General features: G+C 31.7%; 1 protein-coding gene across 3 annotated transcripts in view; it reads right to left on the bottom strand.

The window, feature by feature from the left end:
- The window catches only part of PRKACB (protein kinase cAMP-activated catalytic subunit beta), a 148,184-nt gene that overhangs the window by 31,440 nt on the left and 99,052 nt on the right, over positions 1–17,692 (bottom strand). For all 3 annotated transcript variants that reach the window (XM_059925246.1, XM_059925253.1, XM_059925236.1), the window contains 5 exons: positions 9,161–9,259; positions 8,050–8,132; positions 5,209–5,335; positions 4,196–4,291; positions 1,095–1,217 (listed from right to left, as the gene is read on the bottom strand). In XM_059925246.1, the coding sequence (XP_059781229.1) occupies positions 1,095–1,217; positions 4,196–4,291; positions 5,209–5,335; positions 8,050–8,132; positions 9,161–9,259 (528 nt within the window). The remainder of the gene's footprint in view (positions 1–1,094; positions 1,218–4,195; positions 4,292–5,208; positions 5,336–8,049; positions 8,133–9,160; positions 9,260–17,692) is intronic.

Genomic DNA, 17,692 nt, shown 5'->3' with positions numbered 1-17,692 from the left:
ATCTGGCTGAGATATAAAGAAACAGATTTTCTTCTATCTCCTTCCAGATTCTTTAGGTTGATTAGGCTTATCTCTGCCTTAGAAGGTCACAAAATACAAAAAAGTCAACTATATCACATCTCAGGGAATGTCATGTCAAGACTGATGTTATATCATCAAAAACAAACACATAAACAAAAACAAACTAATAGAGCGTACCACATGTAGGAAAAGGAAAAATAAGGAAATATAAGGAAACTATCCCTTCCCATGAACTCTGTCATAAATGCATAGAAGGCCTTCTGGGAATTTTTGAAAGCCTACTGAATCAGGCTCATCTCTATTAAAACTGACTGCAGTATTTTTAAAAAGGATCTAAATGCATGAGTTACGGCAAGAGTGAATGATTGCCTTTAAACAAAATACGCTTGGAAACAAAATTAGGGATTATAAATGCAAAAGAAGAAAGGTTTGTGGAGTAATTACAAAATGTAAAATACTCTGACTTATAGTACATCTACTCATATCCAAGAAGAATTAATGTTAATTTCATATTTGCTAAAGATCAATGGCAATTATAATCACATTAACATGAAAAACTGTTTACATCATTTATATGAATTCCCATCTTAAAAAGGCTTATCTATTCTATGTCTACATCCAATTTTGTCATGTTTGACATAATTCAAACAAGTCTCTCCTAAAAAAGCAACGGCATATAAAAACAGCCCCTAAAACTTCTCTCCAAGCAGATACCCACATGAAACAACTAACAATTTTTATTTATTTGAAGGAATGTGGAAGAATTAGGTCTATGATCCTGTGTTTTACAAGCGATAAAAATGCTAATAGTGGAAACTGCTTTATTATTTTGCTAATATGTTTGTAAAATTGCCCTTTTTTACTTAAAAGACTTCAATTATTCAGTATTTACGCTATCTTAAATGAGTGCTGCTCATTTAAGCTGCTAAATATAAGGGCAGCAACTATAGATATTTCTGTCTTTTTCCCAGTTTAGGGTAATATTCTGGTGACATCAAATGGTTTCAATCTACAAAGCTTAACATTTGTTTATAGAAATAATGAATAAAGGAATAATAAATTGTATTACTTACCTTTCCAGAAACAATCTTTTCATAAATCTGAATTGGTTGGTCTGCAAAGAATGGGGGGTAGCCAGCTGCCATTTCATAGATTAACACTCCTAATGCCCACCAATCCACTGCCTTATTGTAGCCCTAAGATAAACCAACACCAAATGTCAATTATTACTTAATTCACTCAGAGGAGAATGAAGTCATAAATTATTTCAAAGTGATCTTCAAGCATATGAAAATTTTTAAAAAGCAGTTGCTGAGCAGTAATTCAGGATAAAATAAAAAATAAACAAAATGTATCAGGTCAGATTTGAATTAAACAAAGGGGAGAATTTCCAGATACTGAAATTGGATATTAGGAAATATTATTAAATCTTCTTCCTAAAATAATTAAGAATATTAAAGACAATAAAAAATGCCCTGTTTAATTGGGATAATTTAGTTGTTGCTCAACAATAGAAAGGGAATTGGACCAAATTACCCCTTAAAGCCCAATCTAGTTCCATAATATTATGAATCCGGTTTTCTAGAGAATACTTAGAAAGGTCAAAAGTTTTGAAATGAAAGAGTAGATATTGTACTTCATAATAAACAGTGGAGTTGACTTCAAAATATTCTATATTGTTGGAGTTAAGCGGGTGAATATACTAGGGATAATCCCATCCACTTCACAGGATCTTATGAAAGCTAAAAGTTTAATGTGGAACATAATAAATGTAAATATTTAAGTATACTTTATTCATCTAGTGTTTTGTTTCTCATCTCTAAAAGGTATACAAGAAAGATAACTAATTCATGGGATTTTGTGGGGACTACATCAAATGAAAGGAAATGATGTGTATAAAGAGTGTGTTGCAAACCAAATGTACAATTCTAAGGTTTCTTATTTGGGTTTTTTTTTTCATGTTAAGCCTACTAAAATTAAGATTTAGAAGTATTGATAAGAAAATAAATAAGAATAAAATATTAACATGTTTATATAAAGTTTGTTATCAGCCATAATCAGTGTCAACTGGCACAAAAGATTATGAAAAAAAACAAAACAACTTGATCATGGAGAGAAATGAGCTGAGTTCTTGCCAGATCTTTTAGTCTGCCATCAGATACAGCCTTTAATTACCTTTTCCAGTCCCCCTAGTCCAACCTTTTATCAAAGTTTTAGCTTATAAACTATTTAATTTTCAAATTACTGGCTAAAATATAATAATGTAGAGATTTTTCCTTTTTATTTCCTGCTTCTGTATGTTTTTAAAAAGAGAGAGACTAGTAAAATAGGAATAGCACTTTGTTTTGCTAATAAAAATGGCATCAACTTTGCTTTAATTCTTTAAATTCAACTCATTAATAATGTAATTACCATGTTTTTTTGCTATAATGAAAGCATGTAACGTTGAAACAGATCCTTTTACCAAACTTTGATTTCTATGTTTTGGATAGTGTATTAATGTTCATAATAAGTATTCCAGATGCTTTCAATACCCTAGGTATGGAAAACTAAAACAAATCAGTAAGAAATACTAAATTATAATAGAAAAATGGGCAAAGGACATGAACTAATAATTCATACACACAAAGAAATACTAAATGACTATTAAGCATTAAAAAAATCTAATAATCAGACATGAGACTTAAAATAATTAGATATCATTTACTGTCTATCAAATTAGTAATGGTTTTTAAAACAAGAATACCCAATGCTGGAGAAAGTGTGGTGAAACAGGTACTCTCAAACACTGCTGAGAAGTGCAGAATTGTTACAATCTTTTTGGACAGTGCTTTGGCAACACGTATTGAAAGCCTTAAAAATGTTCATACTCTCTGACCCTGTAATTCCACTTCTAGGAATCTATCCTAAAAAAATAATTTAAAATATAGAAAAAGCTTTATGTACAAAGATGTTTATCACAGTGATTTATAACAGAAAAAAACGAAATAACCTGAATACTCAACAATAGAAGAATGGCAAAATACAATATGGTACATTTTCAAATAAGCCATTAGAATTATATTTGCATGCTTATTATCATTCAAGTGAAAAAGCTGAATACAAAACTGTACATTCACTATAACATGCATAGAAAAATATATTAAAATGTTTTTTTAAAAAGGCTACCTCTGGATGGTGAGATTATAGGTTTTTTGATCCTTTCTTTATATTTTTCTATATTTTCCAAATTTCATACAATGAATATCTATTTCTTTTACCACATATATATACACACATACAGTTTTTAAAGTTTTGGTGCCTACTATGTTATCATTATTTGTTAAATGTACTTAAAGAAGAAATATGTTAATGATATTTAGATTATAAAAGACTAAAAGTTATAGATGATATAAATTATGTAAGATAATGAGAGGACAGCTGAAAGAATTCTTTTATTTTAGTCTAATACTTCTGTAGGTTAGCCAAATTTCAATTATTCAGGGGGTAGTTATTCAATGTGTAAATATCAAAGCATCTGTGTTATCCCTTTCTCTTTCCTGGCTCCTGTGCCCAGTTATTATCAGTCTCTCCTTTCTGGCTTTCTCCACCAAGGGATGGCAGTAGAAAGGAAAACAAAAGTTAAATCATCCTTTGTGATATGATTAAAAATTTCTCTCACCACATTTTGCACTGTTTAGAAAAGCAGAACTGTATTCAATAAGACTATAACTATTCAATTGCTATAATTTCCTATTTTTAAAGTAAAATTAAAAAAAATAATTTACATACATTTTTTTTCATTTAAGTGGTAAAGTTGAAACAAAGGAAGAATTGACAACTAGTACATGTCATCTTTAGTCTGCCTTTTGGTGTAACGCAGAGCAAGGGCCTCCTTGCCCTCCTGTATTGGGAATAATTATGAAAAGGCTATGCTTTTGGCTTCAAAACATGGATCTAGAGGTCAGATTTATTCATACTAATTCTCTCAGATTCACAGTTAAAATCACCAGTTTATGGGATTAGTGGTAGACTCTAAATAATTACTTTTTAGTAATTATGAACAAATAGATTTAAATTCATATTTAGATTAAATAAACATGTAAAATCGATCAATAAACTTTTTTTTTATAAAAGTCCACAGTGATGCATGCCTTATATTTCTACTTCTTACATAACTACATTATAAATATACCTTGCTGAGAATTATTTCTGGAGCCAAATATTCTGGAGTGCCACATAATGTCCAAGTTCTGCCTTTAACTCTTTTGGCAAACCCAAAGTCTGTGACCTATAAAAGACAAAAAAACTTGTAAACATTTATTATTTCATAATAAATGTACTACTGTACTTAAGTTGAAAGTTAAAAATCAGAGTTAAAATTAATACCATGAAAAAAATTAAGTCAATGTAATTGAGACTAATCCAAGAACGCACTGTTTAGTGAATAAAGGTTAAAGCAACCCATGCTGGAGAACGTTTCCCTGACTCAAACAAAGAAACAAATGAACCAAAAAAAAAAAATAGTTTTAATAAAAATGAAGCAGTGCTAGGAGTGTTCCTTAAGTCCAGCATTGTCCTCTGCCCTTAATTACATCCTCAGAAGTGCAAAAGCATCACTGGGAGAATCTTAATAACTGCATAAAAAGGAATGCTCTCATTCTATTGATAGTACAAATGGAAAGAAAACACTACCACCAGTCCATTATTGGTAGCTGGGCCTCCTTTGGTAGCTGCACTGTACTGTTAAAAAGCATGGACTCTTGGGACAGGCTGACGGGGTTCAAATTATGACTCTACGTGTGTGACCTTGCTGTTCCTTAGTTTCATTAACCTTAAAATGAGGATAACAATAGTATTTACATTTCATAGTGTTATCAGAATTAAAAGAGGTGATACATGTAAAACACTTAGAATAATGCCTGGCACTAAGTGAGTACTCACAAATTTAGCTATTATTTCTTTACGCAGGAGCCTGAAATCAGTTCACAACTATAAACTAAGGGAGATAGAAACGGGTTCCATCTTTGATGGAACTTTTGGTTCTTTGTAATAGCAACAGAACTGTGAGCTCAGTTTAAACTATTAGGAAGAATTGTCTCCCTCAAAGAAAAAAAAGAATCCAATATTGGTAGTTGTGGTTAAATACATATAACTTCTTACCTAGTATTTCTCAAATACATTATATATAATGTGTTCAAGTCATACCTGGATATAACCTTGGTGGTCAATTAAGAGATTTTCAGGTTTTAGATCTCTGTAGATGAGGTCTAGTGAATGGAGGTACTCGAATGTTAGCACTATCTGAGCTGCATAGAACCGTGCATGGGGTTCACTACAAAGAAACAAAACATTGATTTTTGGTAAAATGGGTTAACATATAGTAATTAGTAGATTATACAAAAAAAATAACATGAGGTAGAGGCATTTTGGGAGCAAAAAAATTTTTTTTTTCTTTTAAACATATGTAAAGAAACATGTTGGTTTCCAAATATTTACTAAATCTATAAATCATCTTCAAATAATGCTTTGATATACTTAGTGGGCAGCATATGTTGAAGAAAACTTAACTCTCAGATTGTCATTGTAATTTAAATTATTATTGGCCATGTTAGAAGACATTGAGAATGACTGAAAAGCACCAGTTAGATTATCTGTCAGGGCAATTGCTATTGCTGATAGGCTTCATCTCATCCACCTTTCTCATAAATTTCAAGTACTTAAAGAATTTCTGCATTAATCTGCAGATTTATGCCATTTTACCCAGGCTGTTACTACTACAAAAGTGACATATGCTCATTATAGAAAAAGAGCCAAACAATATTAATGAAGAATAAAGATACCAATAATCCCATTCAGAAACCAGATTCAATCCTGGTGTCTGAATTTCCAAATCCTCTACTATGCATATTTATACAGATACCTGAACATAGGTATAATCTGTATATTTAGGTAAATACACACAGTTCTGGATACATAGATTAGATTAACTGATGGATTATGGTAATTTTGATGCCACATTCTGAGTATTACTCCAAAAGGATGTACTGTTTTCTAGTTTTTCTATTTCATCTTGTAGTGTATACACTGAATTCTGCTAATCTTCCTGATATATTGCAATGACTTTCAGATTTGTGTCCTCAATGAACAACCTTAACTATGAATAGAATTTCCCTCACGATGGCTGGCATGAGTTTGATCTGGTAGCACCAAAAATAGGAATTCTAAAAAGAGATTGTATATGCTACTCCTTTTGCTTGTCACTCACTATATTTCCAAGGTCCTAGCCTGATACACACCAAGTGCTCAGCAAATATTTGTTAAATGAATGAATATGTGAAGAAAAACTTTTTTGTGGCAATATTTTATAATATCCTTCCAGTTCCAGCCCTATCATGACACTATAACAAGCTATACCATATGTCCTATGACAAGGAATGAGAATACTGTAAAGGGAGATTAGAAGAATCATCCTGGTTATTGAAACATTTATCCCTAATTCTGGAAACGTTTGACCTGGGAAGTCCCCTCTCATTTTCTTCATACACCCGTTAATATGAGATGCATTTATCATAGTATCATCATAAACATAAGATGCACTCAGCATTTTATGTTTATCTCCACACTGGTGTTTGATTGGAGGTACACAAACATTACATAGATCTTTAATCAAATTGTTGAAAGGTCAGAGCAAAATATTCTATAAGGAACATTTAATGCTATAGCAGCTTTAAGTCTAGACAGTTACTATTTAAGTAGAGAATCGTAATGACTCCATTGATTCTGATTAGAACCATGCTCAACAATAACTCAGTCTTCCTGTTGCCTCAAAGTTTCTAAGGTGAGAGTTAGCAACATTTCAAGTATATAAATAGTATGTGTGAAAGGTTAGAAAAGGCAATGTCTCTGTGTGAATTATGTCAATCAACTTGCTTTCCTCTTAGTATCCAGTTAAGTATTAAAGAAATAAGAGTGTGGGGAGTTGCAAAGAAAAGAAATAATCACAGAAAATGGATAAAATATTTTTTGAAGACGGGTTAAGGTGTGGTAATTCAGTGTAAAACTGTAAATTATCATAGGGCAATATGAGAATTCTGGACCTGCCTGGACAAGGAGTGTAGGAGAGGACAACAGGAAGTTAAAAAAAAATCATTAAACAGAAGTTACTCTGCATCAGCACAGTGCCTGACATATATTAGGTGTCCTATACATATTAGGTCAATAAATGAATTTTGGTTTAGGCCTCAGGTAACTAAAATAACTCTCATTCTGGCCCATTACTGAATATGATCTCATGGTAATCCAAGTCTACCATCATGATTTCATGAATTGAATTACCATCTTCAGTCTTGTTTGAATTCATACTGATGTTTTAATTATGTCAATATACAGTATACTGAACAAAGCTGGACCTGCTCTTGGTTTCAGCTTCATTCTAATAGTGATTTTTAATGAATAGTAGTAGCTTACGAACTATTACACACAGGTAAAGTTAACAGAATCTATAAACTTTTAATAACTGTATGACCTTATTAGTAATAACCTAATGATAAGGTACAAACTCCTTTTAAATTACATATATATGTTTAAAACTCAACATGGCAACAACGTTAAGGAGAATAAATTTGTGCAAAACAAACTTTCATAATTTTATCACTATGATACCAATGATTATCTTTTCTATATATTTCTTTCTTATCTTCATCCTTACACAAACCTCTTCCCCAGAGATGTATTATTAATATTTATTCAGTAAATACTGGTTTAAATTCAATTAATTTTTGCAATATCTGGATATTCTTCAAATAATGGACCCTCATGATACCTACCAACGCTAGAATATTTATACTGCTATCATGGTGCTTTTATTTAATTTTTAAAACTCAGTATGATGTGGCCTCTTATTAATGTTTCCCTGTAACTCTTCATATAGCTAAAATATTACTAAATTAAATGAAATAAATTTTTAACATTGACAATAACTTAAAAGTTTGGTTTAAAACAAACACACAGCATATAAAGATTTGAGGAGTGTAAAGTGTTAGTTACCTGAACCTTCCAATTCTTCTTAGATGTGAAAACATTTCACCACCAGGGACATATTCCATAACCATGTATAAATTAGAATTATCCTATGAACAAATAAAAAGGATAAATAAATCAAAATTATGAAACATTATTTTGCATGAAAATATTTTAAGATAACACCATGTTTAATTAGAAAAAGACAAATTAAAAAATCTGATACATTACTAACATTGGGAAATAGAGAATAAATGGAAAAGGCCCTAACTTTTCTACACTGGGGCACTTATTTTTCCCCCCCCTGGTACTCTTGCCACAGATTAGTCTGGGATTTTTGCTGTTCCTGCTCTTGCAGGGAACACTTAACTCTTGAACAATTAAACACTGTGGCAATGACATAATGCTATAGTGTAAGCAAAAGTTAAAAAACAATTTGAAAAAGTTAGAATATTTACATTTTATGTACTAAATTAGGTCAGAGAGATTAACGATTTTTAACATCATCCTAAATACACAGATCTTCATTTGATTTAAAGAATAAAGGAGGAAAAAGGAAAAAGGCTAAAATGTTCCATATTAATCAATTGGTAGAGAGATGCCAAGTATCATTCCAAAAAGCTGAAAAGCTGCCAACTTAAAGAATAAACCTTGTGCAACTTTATGAGGCACTTGAGCAGAGGGCCAAAGATTGTTCTGCTTCAAATAAATGAAAAGGCTAGAGCACAAATTACTAAGTAAAAGATGACAGTGAGATTGCAGCAGCAAAGGTTCAAGAGAAGAAGGTATGTGGGTGTATTTGTTAGTATGAGTGTAAGATTTGCTTAATAAGATGTCACTATGAATTTTGATAAATTAAAATACTTGATTTTATAATACCATTTCATGAAAAATTACACATTAACAAAGTTAATTACACATTAACTTTAACAATTTCCTCAATAAGAATCAAAACCTTTTCAAATGTCACCTAAGTTTTTAAGCACAACAGGACTTAATTACATAAAATCTAAATATATTACTTTTTTGTTTATTCATTTTCTCCAGGTTTATCATATAGATTAGAATCCTATTATAGCTTTGTAATTTAAAAAATATGAAGTTGAAAATATCTCATTTAGATAGAAGTAAAATTTACCTTAAAAGAATACTCCAGTCGAACAAGAAAAGGAAAATTCACCGCCTGTAATATTCTTTTCTCATTCAAAGTATGCTCTATTTGCTTCAGTTTAACAACCTGTAATTGACCAAAAAAAGATTATAAATTTAATGTATTTGAACAAAATTTATAAGTTGTTATACTTTTTAAAGGAAAAAATAGTTTTCCATATAATAATGAACTTGAATAAACAAAATTTCTAGCTTAGATAAGGATAATAATAATAACGACCAAGTAGGCTTATCAGATTCAAATGAAAAACCTAACAGGTTTAAAACTTGGTCTTCGGAAGGTTAACTATAATTTTCAGTAAAGAAGCAAGAGCTAAGAAAAAAGGGACTCATAATAAATTACTTAAAAAATTAATATGTGAAAATACTTAGGTCCTAATGACTTATAGTCCACTAAAAGAGCTGGCACAAATTACTGTAATAAGTAGGTATTGATTTTAAATCTTGAGAAGATAAGCAAGAAAATTAAAGATTGAGGAAAAGTCAATAAAAAACAGGAGGTAAAAATGAACAATCTGTTAATTTCATAATACCTGAATAAATACAAGAACATTTGCACAGCCACAAAATATTGACAAAAATGACTATGTCTGTATAACAAATAAGGTCATATAGGATTAATCAAGCTTCCCCTGGATTGTCTAATCAATCAGGTACATAGTAGGGAAAGAAACTTATCTTGACTTCATGAAGACTGTGATTCTATTCCACATGTGATTCTATTCTGAATTTAAGAAAAACAGGGTTTTGTATATGTGTAAATCATTAGGAAGTGGCATTTTTTCTTGACAGAGGCTTATTGTCAGTGTGGGGTAGTCACAGAACTCAAGAAGTTGAACATGAATAAGAAAGGTTATCAAAGATACCATCCATTATTAGGATATAAAATTATAGTATAAAAATAATGCTGAGTAAAGAATAATTGACTAAGAGTCAGAAGACCTGTGTTCTCTAGACCTTCTATTCAACCAGTTTGTGACACTGGAGATGTTATTTCAACTCGTTGGACCTCAGCTGCTTTTTTTCACCTGAAAACATGAAGTGAATGAATCACTATTGTCCACATTCTAACTGGTTACAGAACCAATTAGTCCATACTTATCACAATAAATTATATAACATTAGCTGGAGAATTATTGTTGCTTTGTGTTTACTTTTTATTAATAGACTGTTTTTTTTAAAGCAGTTTCAGGTTCACAGCAGAACTGAACACAAAGTACAGAGATTTCCCATATACCCCCTGCCTCCACACATGCATAGTCTCCTCCATTATCAACATTCTTCACCAGAGTGCACATTTGTTACAATCAATGAACCTACATTGACCCATGATTATCACCCATTAATTTCACTGGGGTTCACTCTTGGTGTTGTACATTCTATGGGTTTGGACAAATGTGTAATGACATGCACCCACCATTATAATATACAGAGTAGTTTCACTGCCCTAAAAATCCTCTGTGCCCCACTTATTCATCCCTCCCTCCCCATCAAAACCAGGCAACCGCTAATATTTTTACTGTCTCCATTGTTTTGCTTTTTCCCGAATGTCCCTTAGGTGGAATCATATAGTATTTATTTAGCCTTTTCAGTGGAATCATATAGTATTTATTTAGCCTTTTCAGATTGGCTTCTTTCACTTAGTTTATGTATTTAAGTTTCCTCCATGTCTTTTCATGGCTTGATAGCTCTTTTTTCTTTTTTTAGCATTGAATAACATTCCGTTGTTTGGATATATCACAGTGTTTACTTTTATGTATTACGATATACTGGGTTTTTAGTTAGGCATAGACAATATGTTACCTTGTGAAATAAGTAATGAAAACTGTAACAGAGAGGCTTTCTGCATTATAGCCTTAAGCCAAATGTGTGTGTATGTTGGGGGGCATGACAATTAAAATGAATCTAAGACATATGAGCTGGCAAAGCAAATAATGTTGGTTAATTTTTAAATTAATTTTTTAAATTAACTAATTAAATTTTAATTTACTTTTAAATATGCATAGCTACTACATGTAAGGCACAACAAGTGCAATAGAGATAAGGACAAGAGAGTATCTCCCTTCATGCTCCATAAAATTTACTTGAAAGTATGATGCATAAATATGAGACTAGCAATTTATGAATAACTGCCAAATAAGAGTTATGATGTTATAATTGTTCAGAGGAGAAAATGTTTACATTAGGCCTAGTACATAATCTTTCTGAGTCCAAGATTCTTTATCTATAAAATGCTGATGGTAATTATAATACCTACTTTGAAAGTGACTGTGTAGCACAATACATGTCAAGTGATTAACACAGTGCTTGACACAAAGTAAAAGCTCAATATATGTCAATTGTTATTATAATCTATTAAAAAAGGTGAGAGTTCAGCTGGGTCTTAAAGATGGATAGATATCAAAGGTTAGAAAAACAAAGAGGAGTAGTACAGTCTTTGGTAATGAAGTATGCCAGAATGGCAGAGAAAATTAACAAGTACCCCTGGGAATATAGTCCATGTTTTATTTTCAAAATTCAAATAAAATTTATATTTACTTCTTAATATTTATGTTAATTTAAATACATATATTTAAAAGCACTTCTAAATAATTATTTATCAGCTGACTTTTTTTTAGCCAAACACTTGAGAAGATATTAATATAGAAGATAGGCCATGTATCATCACATATTACCCTGCACCACCCAGCAGAGCACCAAATACTCCTGTGAGTCAAGTTTCAATCAGAGAAGTAGAGAATAGAGGACATGTAGGAAAACAGTGTCAAATAAGCCTATCGTGGAGTGTGGAAGAAAATTATAAAGTGTTTGAAAGTAGGCTACAGAGTTCTGGCTTCATTTAATAAACATCAGGAAGCTTTTTGACTAAGTGAAATGATATGATATGGTAAGAAAACTTCACTGGCAACGAGGAGGGTGAATTAGTACAGGGGGAAAAGTGTGGGGTTGTGAAAATTAATTAAGATGCTATTGTGAAAGCCCAGTGAACATTAGTGAGAGACCAAACTGTGTGGTGGTAGAAAGAATCTTAGGGATAACAAATACATTTCAAAGGAAAAATTAAACAAGGAGTGGAGGCATAGAAATCAGACAAAGCTTGTGCAAATTCCTAGTTCATCTTACTAGCTGTCTGACTTTGGAAAAATTACTTAAATAGGTTATGGGCTTAAAAGAAATTAATGTCACACAAAGTTGTTGGGAAGATTCACTGATACAATAATATAAAGTACCCAGCAATGCTAGACATATAGTAAGGAATAAAGAAATGTGATTTCCTTGATTTCTGCACTGATTTTCTTCCCCATGCTCCATACACTATAAGATAGAAGCCAAAAAGAGTTAATTGAAAGATTCATGGCAAAAAGGTTATTATGGAGTGTTATTTTATTACTTATCTTTAGCAAATTACAGTAAATAAACTTGAAAAAAATTCAGAACATAAACACTTTGTCCTAATTATGAATAGATCCAGAACATTGCCACAGTAGAAATGACTTAAAATGGCAGCTATTCTTCTGAGAAATGCTCTTTCACCAAGATTTAATCAATGAGTTAATCTTCTCAGCAACTTAGACAAGTCACTATCTTACCAAAAAAGGAATTTGAAACTTCCCTAAATACTTTAAAGCATAAAAATGGTATCTTTTTGTAATCTTTTTAATATTTTATGACTAGAGTACATTCTGTTAACATCTTAAGAAACAAAAAATATTAGGGACTATACAGATAATAACATTTTAATAATAGGTTTAATAAAAAAACATATAAATATGATATAGTATTGTGTCATCTGCCAACAGTGACAGTTGTACTTTTTCCTTTCCAATTTGGATTCTTTTTATTTCTTTTTCTTGTCCATTTGCTGTGGCTAGGACTTCCAATACTATGTTGCATAATAGTGGACAGAGTGGGTATCTTTATCTCATTCCTGATCTTAGAGGAAATGCTTTCAGTTTACCAGGGAGTATGAGTGTTAGCTGTAGGCTTGTCATTTTTGGCCTTTATTATGTTAAGGTATTGTTCCCTCTATACCTACTTTGTTGAAAGTTTTTGTCATAAATTGATGTTCATGTCAAAAGCTTTTTTGTCAAAAGCTTTTTCTACATCTATTGAGATGATCATATGATTTTTATTCTTCAATCTGTTAATGTGGTGTATCACACTGATTGATTTGCGGATTCTGAACCATCCTTGCATCCCAGGGATAAATTCCACTTGATTGTGGTGTATGATCTTTTTAATATATTGAATTTGGTTTTCTAATATTTTGTTGAGGATTTTTGCATCTGTGTTCATCAGTGATATTGGCCTATAGTTTTCTTTTTTTATGGTGTCTTTTTTCGGTTTTGATATCAGGGTGATGCTGGCCTCATTCAATGAGGTCACAAGCATTCCTTTCTCTGAAATTTTTTGGAATACTTTGAGAAGGACAGATGTAAACTCTTCTTTAAATGTTTGGTAGAATTCACCCATGAAGTCATTTGGTCCTGAACTTTTGTTGTTGGGAGGTTTTTTTTAAAAATTACTGATTCAATTTCATTACTGGTAGTTGGTCTGTTCATATTTTCTATTTCTTCCTGATTCAGTCTTGAGAGAGTGTACTCTTCTAGGAATTTATCCATTTCTTCTAGTTTGTCCAATTAGTTGGCATGTAATTGTTCGTAGTAATCGCTTATGATCCTTTGTATTTCTGTGGTGTCAGTTGTAACTTCTTCTTTTTCATTTCTGATTTTATTTATTTGGGCCCTTTCTCCTTTTTATTTGATGAGTCTGGTTAAAGGTTCTTATCTTTTAAAGAACCAGCTCTTAGTTTCATTGATGTTTTCTATTGTTTTTTTCAGTCTCTCTTTCATTTATTTCTGCTCTGATCTTTATGGTTTCTTTTCTTCTACTAACTTTGGGTTTTGTTTATTCTTCTTTTTCTAGTTCTTTTAGGTGTAAGATTAGGTTGTTTATTCGAGATTTTTCTTGTTTCCTGAGGGAGGCTTGTATCACTATAAACTTCCCTCTTAGAGATGCTTCTACTGTGTCCCACAGATTTTGGATCATTGCATTTCATTTTCATTTGTCTCCAGGTATTTTCTGATTTCCACTTTAATTTCTTCAGTGACCCAATGGTTGCTCAGTAGCACTATGTTTAGCTTCCATGTGTTTGTATTTTTTGTACTTTGTTGTTGTTGTTGATTTCTAGTCTCATATAATTGTAGTTGGAAAAGATGCTTGATATGATTTCAGTATTCTTAAATTTATTAAGACTTGTTTTGTAGCCTAGCATTGATCTACCCTGGAGAATTTCCATGTGTGTTTGAAAAAGAATGTGTATTCTGATGCTTTGGGATGGAATTTTCTATATATAGCTATTAAACCCATCTAGTATAATGTGTCACTTAAGGGCAGTGTTTCTTTATTGATTTTCTATCTCAATCTGTCCATTGATGTAAGTGGAATATTAATTAAAGTCCCCTACTATTAATATGTTACTATCAATTTCTCCCTTTATGTTTGTTAATATTTGCTATATGTATTTCACTGCTCCTATGGTGGGTGCATATATATTTATAATTATTATTACTTCTTCTGGCATTGACCCCTTTATCATTATGTAATGTTCTTCTTTGTCTCTTGTTATGGTCTTTGTTTTAAAGTCTATTTTGTCTGATATAAGTATTGCTACCACAGCTTTCTTTTCATTTTCATTTGCATGGAATACCTTTTTCCATCCCCTCACTTTCAGTCTGTGTGTGTCTTTAGATGTGAAGTGAGTCTCTTGTAGGCAACATATATATGGGTCTTGTTTTTTTATTCACTCAGCCACTCTATCTTTTGACTACAGCATTTAGTCCATTTACATTTAAAGTAATTATTGGTAGATATGTACTTACTGTCATTTTGGTAACTGTTTTCAGGTGGGTTTTTTTGGTAGTTTTTTTGTTTGTTTCTTTCTTTCTTTTTCTTTTGCTCTCTTCCCTTGTGATCTGATGTCTATCTTTAGTGTTATGTTTGGATTCCTTTCTCTTTTTTTTGTGTGTATCTATTATAGATTTTTGGTTTGTGGCTACCAGGAGGTTTATATATAACAACCTATACATATATGTGGTTATTTAAGTTGATAATCTCTTAAGTTTGAATGCATTCTAATGACTGTGCATTCTTGCTTCCCCCCTGCTAAACATTTAATGTTTTTAGATGCCACAAAAAAGCCTATTATAACTAATAAATGATTTCAGTAAGGTTTCAGGACACAAAATTAATGTATAGAAATCTTTTGTGTTTTAATACACTAACAACAAACTATCAGAGAAATTTAAACAATCCCACTTACAACTGCATCAAAAAGAATAAAACACTTAGAAATAAATCTAACCAAGGAGGTAAAAACCTGTACTCGGAAAACTGAAACACATTGATGAAATAAATTAAAAATGAAACAAACAAATGGAAAGATACACTGAGCTCACGGATTGGAAGACTTAATATTCTTAAAATGGCCATACTACCCACGGCAATCTGCAGATTCAATGCAATCTCTATCAAAATACCAATGGCATTTTTCACAGAACTAGAACAAATAATTCTAGAATATATATGTAAACACGATCCTGAATAGCCAAAACAATCTTGAGAAAGAAGAACAAAGCTGCAGGTATCATGCCTGCTGATTTCAAAGTATACTACAAACCTACAGTCATCAAAACAGTATGAAACTAGTATAAAAACAGACACATAGACCAATGAAACAGACTAGAAAGCCCAGAAAGAAACCCATGCTTATATGGTCAATTAATCTACAACAAACAAGGCAAGAATATACAATGGAGAAAAGATAGTCTCTTTGATAAACGGTGCTGGAAAAACTGAACAGCTATATGCAAAAGAATCAAACTGGGTTATTTTCTCACACCATATACAAACATAAACTCAAAATGGATTAAAGACTTAAATGTAAGATCTGAAACTATAATATTCCTAGAAGAAAACATAGGCAGTATGCTCTTTGACACTTGTCTTAACAATGTTTTTTTGGATATGTCTCCTCAAGCAAGGGAAACAAAAACAAAAGTAAACAAATGGGACTGCCTTAAACTAAAATACTTCTGCACAGTGAAGGAAACTATGAACAAAACAAAAAGGCATCCAACTGAATGGGAGAAAATAACTGCAAACAATGTAGCTGATAAAGGGTTAATATCCAAGATATACAAAAAACTCGTACAACTCAACATCAAAAAACAACCCTATTGAAAAACGGGCAGAGGACCTGAATAGACATTTTTCTAAAGATGACATACAGATGGTCAACAGGCACATGAAAAAATGCTCAACATCACTTATTATCAGGGAAATGCAAATCAAAACTACAATGAGATACAACCCTACACCTGTTTGAATGGCTACTATCAAAAAGACACAAATGACAAGTGTTGGCAAGGACGTGGAGAAAATGGAACCCTCATGCACTGTTGGTAGGAATGTAAACTGGTACAGTCACTATGGAAAACAGTATGGAGGTTCCTCAAATAATTAAAAGTAGAACTACCATATAATCCAGCAATTCCACTTCTGGGTATTTTTCCAAAGAACATAAAAACATCCATTCAAAAAGATATATGCACCCCTATGTTCACTGCAGTGTTATTTACGATAGCCAAGATATGGAAGCAACCTAAGTGTCCATTAACAGATGGATTGATAAGAAGATGGAATATAAAATGGAATATAGTCAGCCATAAAAAAAGAAGGACATCTTGCCATTTGTGACAACATAGATGGACTTAGAGGGTATGAGGGTATTATGCTGAGTAAAATAAGTCAGACAAAGGAAAATACCATATGATTTCTCTTATATGTAGAACCTAAAAAACAAGTGAACAAACATAACAAAACAGAAACAGACTCATAGATACCGAGAACTCAGAGGGGAGGAGGTGTGGGGTGATGAGTGATATAGGTAAGGGAGATTAAGAGATACAAACTTTAAGAGTTTACAGGATAAATTAAGAGTTACAAAATAAATGAACCACAGGTATAAAATACAGCATAGGAAATATAGTCAATAATATTATGATAACTTTGTATAGTGACAGATAGTAACTAGACTTGTCATGGTGATCATTTTGTAATGTATAGAAATATCAAATCATTATGTTGTACACCTGTAACTAATATAATATTGTAAGTCTATTATGCTTCAAACAAACAAGCAAGCAAGCAAATTTGAGACATTTTGTTGTTGTGCTAGCAATACAAGTATGCTGGTCACTTACCCTCTCTAAGATCCAATTACCTCATCTAGATAATTAGGGTAAGGACTAGTTGATATCTAAGAGCTCCATGCTCAGACTGTACAAATCAGAAGTGTAGAGTTCAAGGATGAGCTGAAGCTTGGATTAGAGTACACAGGGAGAGGGTATAGAACAAGAAAACAGGAAGAGTGGATAGTCCAGAGATTGAGATTAGCAATCTTTAAAGAGCAGACAGAAGGAAAAAATAGAACAAAACA

The sequence above is a fragment of the Balaenoptera ricei genome, chromosome 1, assembly GCF_028023285.1.
Source record: "Balaenoptera ricei isolate mBalRic1 chromosome 1, mBalRic1.hap2, whole genome shotgun sequence".
In the NCBI taxonomy this organism is placed as follows: domain Eukaryota; kingdom Metazoa; phylum Chordata; class Mammalia; order Artiodactyla; family Balaenopteridae; genus Balaenoptera; species Balaenoptera ricei.
The sequence above is the reverse complement of the archived record's forward strand: the minus strand, read 5'-3'. Positions and strand labels throughout refer to the sequence as shown.